This window comes from Sprattus sprattus (genome assembly GCF_963457725.1).
Source record: "Sprattus sprattus genome assembly, chromosome: 1".
Taxonomy (NCBI): domain Eukaryota; kingdom Metazoa; phylum Chordata; class Actinopteri; order Clupeiformes; family Clupeidae; genus Sprattus; species Sprattus sprattus.
Genome location: NC_137920.1, coordinates 60,251,927 through 60,260,327, shown reverse-complemented (window position 1 = coordinate 60,260,327; position 8,401 = coordinate 60,251,927). Strand labels below are relative to the sequence as shown.

Genomic DNA, 8,401 nt, shown 5'->3' with positions numbered 1-8,401 from the left:
TCACTTAATCGCCACACGGTGTTTAGTCAACATGTTTATCAGCCGTGTTCTCAGTTCTTTTGTTGTGAGACAGTAAGTTACAGGGTTGATGAGAGGTGGCAGCACTGACGCCACAATAATCAAAGCATTTCTTTCAGTCAGGTTAAGTTTCACACCTATTCTAGTAAGCAGCACAGATACTAATTTGGGCGCGTAGTAAGTGGAAACCACAATGATATGTGAAATACAAGTACTAAACATTTTCTTCTTGCTTCCCTTGTCTTTGAGTCTCAGAACAGTGAAGATAATTACAACATATGTCAAGAAGATCAGTGAAAAATGTCCAACCAAAAACCACAGCCACTTGAAAACAGTTATAGGTATCTGAAAATAAGGCCCAGGGTCCACACATGCAGCTCTTATCATTGCAGGATAGTCACAAAACACATATCTTATTATGGGTTGACAGTATGGAAGGCTCTCTACTATTACTGCATCATAAACCATTGATGCCAATCCTATTATCCAGGCAGCAATAATGAGCATGATACTGCGTGTGTTTGTGAGGATACTGTTGTATCTCAAAGGCAGGCTAATTGCAATCATTCGATCCACAGCCATCAAGGTTATCGCTAGACATGAAGTGGCATCCCCAAGATGGTAGAAGTACATACTGGTGATGCACGAATTGAAGGAAATGGTTTTCATTTCTGCAAGAACCACAGCTATCATTGTTACGTTAGAGCTGGTGCTAAACATGATGTCCACAATGGCTAAGTTGCAAATTAATATGTACATTGGTGAGTGCAAACGTCTGTCTGCAACTACTATACTCAGATTTATGCTGCAGAAAAACAGTATGAGAACATAAGCAATAAGTATGATGGAGCCAAGCAGTTTCTGATGTGAAAGGTGATCAAAGCCTGTTATGATAAACTCAGACACCCTCACAGCTGTATTGTTTTTTGCTCCCATGTCTGGATGAAGGCATAATGAAGAAATTACATTCAAGGATGCTAAAATGGTATCCTGTCAAATTTCATGTCACCACCTCTGTCAGAAGCCAGTAAGTCCTCAGTATGGTGTCTGGTTTAGTCTTGAATTCCCTAAGTTGTTGTGAGAAGGGTTGAGTGTTCTGTTCTGTCTGCAGACGAGACAGTTTGGTGGCTTTTGTATCACCTGGCCCATAGGGTTTACAGTTGGGATCTGAAGCAATAGGTATTCAAATGAGGTAGCAGCCATAATCCTCAAGAGGCAGTGCTATCCACCAGTTATTATTTCATGATTTCTATAAATAAATAAATAAATCATGTTATGATAGAATTCCTTACAGAACCCATTCAATACCAAATTGAAACATAAACTTTTTTTTATTTTTTAAATAAATAAGTAATTCTTCAGCATGCAAAACACAAATTGAAAAAAAATGTAGTAAGGGCATGCTTTTTGTCAAATTCTGCTTTTCTTTGCAGATTTTTATCCAAAATGTACTGCAGAAATCCCCAAGATCAGGAAACATTCATATTTTTATTAGTGTTGTTCAAAGTCATATCTACTAAAATAAGGAGTGATTTGCAAATACGCATAACTTATTCTGTACAATTTTAAGTTAACCTGTAAAGTGATATTTCCCCATTTGTTGATGCATTTGTATACGTGAATCGAGTTTTGCACATTTGTGGAAGGTTACATGTGAATCTGTGGGCCACATAACATTTGTGACTCCCCACCTATTTTTTTGCGGATGTTTGTCCTTTCAAACTTTCACAATTGCTGGGCCCCTAGGGGGCTGTATACGCACGGGCTCCACTGAAGTGATTAAATGGGATTGTTTGGCGCCAATGAACGGAACTGGACGCACATCCAGAAGGCCTTGATGTCACCATCTGCTACACTGGGGCCATCCATTACTTCCACTGTGTTCTGCAGGCCAGTTGGTGTGGTGGCCCATAATGAAGATCAAGAGTGGCAATAGTATATGTATATGGATGCTTTGAATTGCTGTATGAATTGGTAATCAACAATGCATATTTAGCCTTAAGATGATCAAATAATATCTGATATCTAATCCTGCCTGGGGCTCTGCCCCTCTGTGCTACGTTGTTGCCTGTTTGTCTCTCCTGCAGGGTGCTTAGTGTGGGTGAGTGCCTAGCAGAGAATGGGCCGGGCTATAAGAGGCTGGGGTTTGTGTTCTTAACCTGTGCTTTAAAGGCTGGTTTGCCTAATTGGGCACTAGTTTTATATTCTCTGGGTGAAATGACCTACGAAAGTCAATGACCAACTCCTTGGTCTTGCTGGTGTTTAGAAGTAGGCCATTCCTGTCAATCCAGTCGCCGAAGGCTCTCGTCAGTTCCCTGTGCTCCCCCTCCTGCTCCTCACTCACACATGCCACTATGGCCATGTCGTCAGAATATTTTTGGACGTGACAGGACTCAGAATTATAGCTGAAGTCTGACATGTAGAGGGTGAACAGGAACGGAGCCAGCACAGTCCCCTGCGGAACCCCAGTGCTACTCACAACTATGTCAGAGGCACCAGCGAACGAAGAACCAGCCGCTCAAGTGTCTTCATGACGAGGGATGTGAGGGCCACCGGTCTGTAGTCATTGAGACATGAGACATGACGTTTTCCACAGAACCGGGACCCTCCCTGACTGTAGGCTCAGGTTCAAAAGCTCTTGAAGGGGCTTGGCCAGTTGATCAGCACAGTTCCACCTGAACCTCGTCAGCTGTGAGGCACAGGGGGAGGATTGGTGGGGGAGGGGGCTCATCCGTGATGTTAGGGCTGTACACAGTACATTTTTCTGTGTTAAAGTAACACCTAAAGAGTTTAATTTAACACTGTTTCAGAGTGTATTTGGTCCTACTCCAAACTGGTGTTAAACTCAAGTGTTAAAATATTAGAGTAAAATGTACTCTAAGTAGAGTCAAGAATGAACACTTGTGTACACTATAAAGTGTTATTTAAAGTCAACACTGCATGAGTAAATATAATTCTTAAGAGTGTTGATAACTTACTCTGTTAGAATGTTAAATCAACTCTAATAAGAGTTTAATTAGTGTTCAGCAACACTGCATTGTTGAGCAAATTTAACACTTTTAAGTGATGGTTAGTTACTCTCTTACAGTGTAAATCCTGTTCCTATCAACACCACAAAAGTGTCAACGGAACTCACCACTATTTGTTAAAATAAGACACTGTGGTGTCAAATTAAATCTAATTAGATTTACATTCATTCATTTGGCAGACCTATTTATCCAAACAATCCAAATAACAAACAAACCACAAAGTGGGTAAAAATGACAATCACATGGCCTAATACATTTAGCAATCTTTATTTTCAGATTCACACATCTCATGAATACAAAAGTGACACATCTTTAGGTTTCTATGAAATGGCAGTACGGGGGAAAAAAAAAACTTCTTCCATGGATGAGATGAAAGTATTTACGTTGGACTGACTCAATCCAGCTGCCTTGAGCTGTGCCACAGCAGTAGCACACATATCCAGGTACTTCTATTGGACTTCAACAGTTCTGATGTTCTGACTGTTTCATCTACACTAGTAGTCACCTCCTCTTCAAAACTGATTAAAGGGACAGCAGTGTCAACCTGCTGGCTAATATTGTCTGTGTGTTTGGTGTTTAAATGTTTCCTAAAACCAGAAAATGTACCAAACACACGGCTGCATCCAGTCTGAACACACCTCAGGCGAAGGTTTTTGCCAGGAAAATGACCATGAACTGATCGTATTCTGCCTCCCACCTCCCTTCAAAACCCCTGTTTTCAAAGTCCACCTTTCGTTTGGCCATTTTGTTGGAGGGAGAGAGACAGGCCACAAGCTAAACTTTGACTTCAGGTGATGAGGCTGCAGACAGTTGGGCAAGGCCTCCCGCTTGCGGGCCTTAATTGACGTAGGCTACCAATGCGATTGCAGTGCAGTGTGGGATTTGCAGTATAAGGGGTGCGTACGACATACCGGCGGCCCAGTTCTAACAGATATTAGATTTTATCTGAAGGGCCAAATAAAACGGCTGAGGGCCTTGAGTTTGATACATGTGCAGTAAATTGAGAACATGACAGGTCATTTCTACCAGATAATTCATACAAATGTTGGTAGGTTTGTCTGGGAATAGAAATACTCATTCAACAGCATACTGAATGTCATGTTATTTAAATTTGTGGAACATTCTATGGTGGGAAAAGGGTGCTAATAAGTACTAATAAGTGTATGATGGGATCAGATAGTGTCTTACCTCTCGACATTAACTGAAAATGTATGGCAAGATAGTTGGCAATGTCATACAGTAACATTTTATTTTACATTTTTGCTGTTTTTTCTGTTCCAGAACACAGAACTACATAGTGCACATCTTGGAAGGCCAGTGGAAACTGCATGTGTGTTTAACTGTATACCAATACTAAATCCAGGAAACATATTTATTTGTGTTCTTGAAAAGACTTGCCACGAAAGTTACTTTTTTACTATGATATTATAATACACTTGTATCATCAAATAATGTGAGAACAGTCCTTGTTTTGTAAGATGTGTTGTTCATAAAAAAAAATTTAAACAAGAAGACACGATGACTTAACCTTGTTATGAGTGACAGTATTCTCTCAGGCATCACTGCTCCAATCTCCATCTCCTTGGAGTCAAATGTGAAACAAAACAGCAACAAGGATGCTCATTAAGAGGGCAATTAAACATAGTTTACCATGCCTGGCAACAGAGGGACATTTTTAGATTGATGTTTACATCTTCAATCTTTCAACAAATGTGTTCGAAAACATGATGTAATGCCGGGCATCATGGTCAAATGTCAGTTAGAAGGTGTGAACCTGTTAAAAATGTTTCTCTTCAATGTTTACCACCACCACTCCAACTAATAGTAATAATCACCATTATCATCAAATACGACAGTAACTTACAGGCTGAAAAGGCTACAAAGCTCTCAGGTGGTCAAGCAGGGAAATTGTATGGTTTGGGCTAAACTGGGCAAAACAACCTGATACCAGAGGTCTCTCCGAAATGAATGGAAGAGGATCCGGTTGATCTATATGGAACACATCATATTCATAATGTCAATAAAATGGCAGTTGCATAAGGACATTTAAACTGACAGAGAAGTGTTCAAATGATGAATGATAGAGAGGTTGTAAAATAGACCCTAAATTATCAAAACAAGCAGTAGTACAATTCTTCTCACACATTTATGTTTGTATATCAGGTATCCATTCATTCAAAATGTTAATTATTATATATTTCCCCAGGCTGACATTACTGCCCCACTGACATTACCCCCAGGGGTAATTAGGACATTTATTAAAATACCATACCTTTGGGAGCAGATAACATGCATGACGGCTGAGACATCCAGTAAGCCAGGGGTTTTGAACTCTTATACACAGAGGGCCTAAATTAAAAACTGGGTCCAAGTCGAGGGCTGGACATATTCAATATTTATTAAAAAAATATTTATTTTACATTTTCATGTATAAATATGAACTTAAGTTTAACATAGGCCTATTGAATCTGGGATAAGTTGCCTACAGCTAATGCCTATTAGTTATTGCCTATAAACCCAGAGATCAAATTTCAGGATAAAATGAACATCAATTGCGTTCATTTCTTTTGCCTCTCTATCTGCGGTTTGACCAGATTCATTTCCAATTATTCTTTTTTTTCCACTGGCCAGGCCCAGGATTCTTGCACCAGCACACCTCTGTGTGATAGGGCACACCTCCATACTCCGAAACCCAACACTAGCCTTCTTTTCAACTCCTCTACCTTCTGGAGCTTCTGTTCCATGTCCAGATGTTTGTCATAGTGTTTCCTTTCAAAGTGCCTTCTTAAATTATATTCTTTCATTACAGCCACATCGGCTCCGCACACAAGACAAACACGTTTCCCCTCTCCATCGGTAAACATATATTCTGCCTCCCACCTCCCTTCAAAACCCCTGTTTTCAAAGTCCACCTTTCGTTTGGCCATTTTGTTGGAGGGAGAGAGACAGGCCACAAGCTAAACTTTGACTTCAGGTGATGAGGCTGCAGACAGTTGGGCAAGGCCTCCCGCTTGCGGGCCTTAATTGACGTAGGCTACCAATGCGATTGCAGTGCAGTGTGGGATTTGCAGCATAAAGGGTGCGTACGACATACCGGCGGCCCAGCTCTAACAGATATTAGATTTTATCTGAAGGGCCAAATAAAACGGCCGCGGGCCTTGAGTTTGATACATGTGCAGTAAATTGAGAACATGACAGGTCATTTCTACCAGATAATTCATACAAATGTTGGTAGGTTTGTCTGGGAGTAGAAATACTCATTCAAACAGCATACTGAATGTCATGTTATTTAAATTTGTTGAACATTCTATGGTGGGAAAAGGGTGCTAATAAGTACTAATGTGTATGATGGGATCAGATAGTATCTAACCTCTCGACATTCATTGAAATTGTATGGCAAGATAGTTGGCAATGTCATACAGTAAAATTTTATTTTACATGCTGGTTTTTCTGTTCCAGAACACAGAACTACATAGTGCACATCACGGAAGGCCAGTGGAAACTGCATGTGTGTTTACCTGTATACCAATACTAAATCCAGGAAACATATTTATTTGTGTTCTTGAAAAGACTTGCCACGAAAGTTACTTTTTTTACTATGATATTATAACATGTGTTGTTCATATTATTATTTTTTTAAACAAGAAGACACAATGACTTAACCTTGTTATGAGTGACAGTATTCTCTCAGGCATCACTGCTCCAATCTCAATCTCCTTGGAGTCAAATGTGAAACAAAACAGCAACAAGGATGCTCATTAAGAGGGCAATTAAACATAGTTTACCATGCCTGACAACAGAGGGACATTTTTAGATTGATGTTTACATCTTCAATCTTTCAACAAATGTGTTCGAAAACATGATGTAATGCCTGGCATCATGGTCAAATGTCAGTTAGAAGGTGTGAACCTGTTAAAAATGTTTCTCTTCAATGTTTACCACCACCACTCCAACTACTACTATACGACAGTAACTTACAGGCTGAAAATGCTACAAAGCTCTCAGGTGGTCAAGCAGGGAATTGTATGGTTTGGGCTAAACTTGGCAAAACAACCTGATACCAGAGGTCTCTCCGAAATGAATGGAAGAGGATCCAGTTGAACTATATGGAACCCATCATTCAAAATGTTAATTAATATACTCTTCCCCAGGCTGACATTACTGCCCCACTGACATTACCCCCAAGGGGTAATTAGGACAGTTATTAAAATACCATTCCTTTGGAAGAAAATAACATGCATGAAAACTGAGACATCCTGTAAGCTGAGAACATAAAGGGTAATTTCTACCATATAATTCATACAAATGTTGGTAGGTTTGTCTGGGAATAGAAATATTCATTCAAACAGCCTACAGAATTGGTTATAAATAATAACACGTGTATGATAGGTTCTTACCATTCTAAACATTAATTTAAAATGTCAAGTTAGCCATGAGTATATTATGCTTGAAGTGCAATACATTTTTGTTAACTAGTCTTCACTGTATTCTTTAATAATGATATATGTACTTCCTAAGAAACGCGAAGACATATAACCTCCTAACCTTTAACTAACTTCAGCAGCTGAAGTCAGGGTGGCATTTAGGAAAATCAATCTCTTGAATGGGTCCAGTTCCTGACATTTGGGATCATGCCGCTCTCCCAGCTCTTCAGACATACCTAAGAATAATAAATATAGCATATAATATATAACAATATACATAATGATATACATAACCCTAACCCTACCTTCTCCATCATTTGGGATCAGGCCTCACTTCCAGCTCTTCAGACATACCTTCTACAGAATTTTCTGCTGTCCTTAGGTCTATCTTTTGGTTGATCATATTATCACCCGGCCAGAGCAAGACACAGGGGGCATGTATTTTACTGCACGGAGGTCAATATTAAATTGCGTTTTACAGCAATGTCAGGTTATCTTAATATAAGGGACTCAATTGACTGTACTCATATTGAAACACAGGCACCTAGAGAGGATGTTTAGATTGATAATCACGAAGACCTTCATCAAATCTATATCCATTTTATATATAAAATATGTATATTTGAGACTCCGCCATGCCACTTACAAAAGTTGGATGATTCATTCATTCTCCATTAAATCAGTGTACTGCATGAGTTGCAAAATGGAGAAGTGAGTGATGTCTCAATATTAATATTTATATATTTATCCTTTGCTTATGTTTAGCATTTCTGTCCTAATTTAACTTTTGAACATATATGTGACCCACATGGCAGCTAATTCCCCTAATAAACCTGCAGGGTGTGCAGCAAGAACATTTCTAGCTCATCCATATGCCTGCGCCTACCTTACCTGTAAGATGTACGTAAGGGATAATGTATTGTCCGGAGG

At 39.5% G+C, this 8,401-nt stretch overlaps 1 protein-coding gene across 1 annotated transcript; it reads right to left on the bottom strand.

Annotated features, from left to right (window-relative positions):
• LOC308370695 (olfactory receptor 6N1-like) lies at positions 1 to 954 on the bottom strand (the record flags this gene model as incomplete). Its single annotated transcript, XM_080845396.1, has 1 exon — positions 1 to 954. The coding sequence occupies one exon, from the start codon at positions 952 to 954 to the stop codon at positions 1 to 3; it is 954 nt and encodes a 317-aa protein (XP_080701522.1).
• Between the last annotated feature and the right edge of the window lie 7,447 nt (positions 955 to 8,401).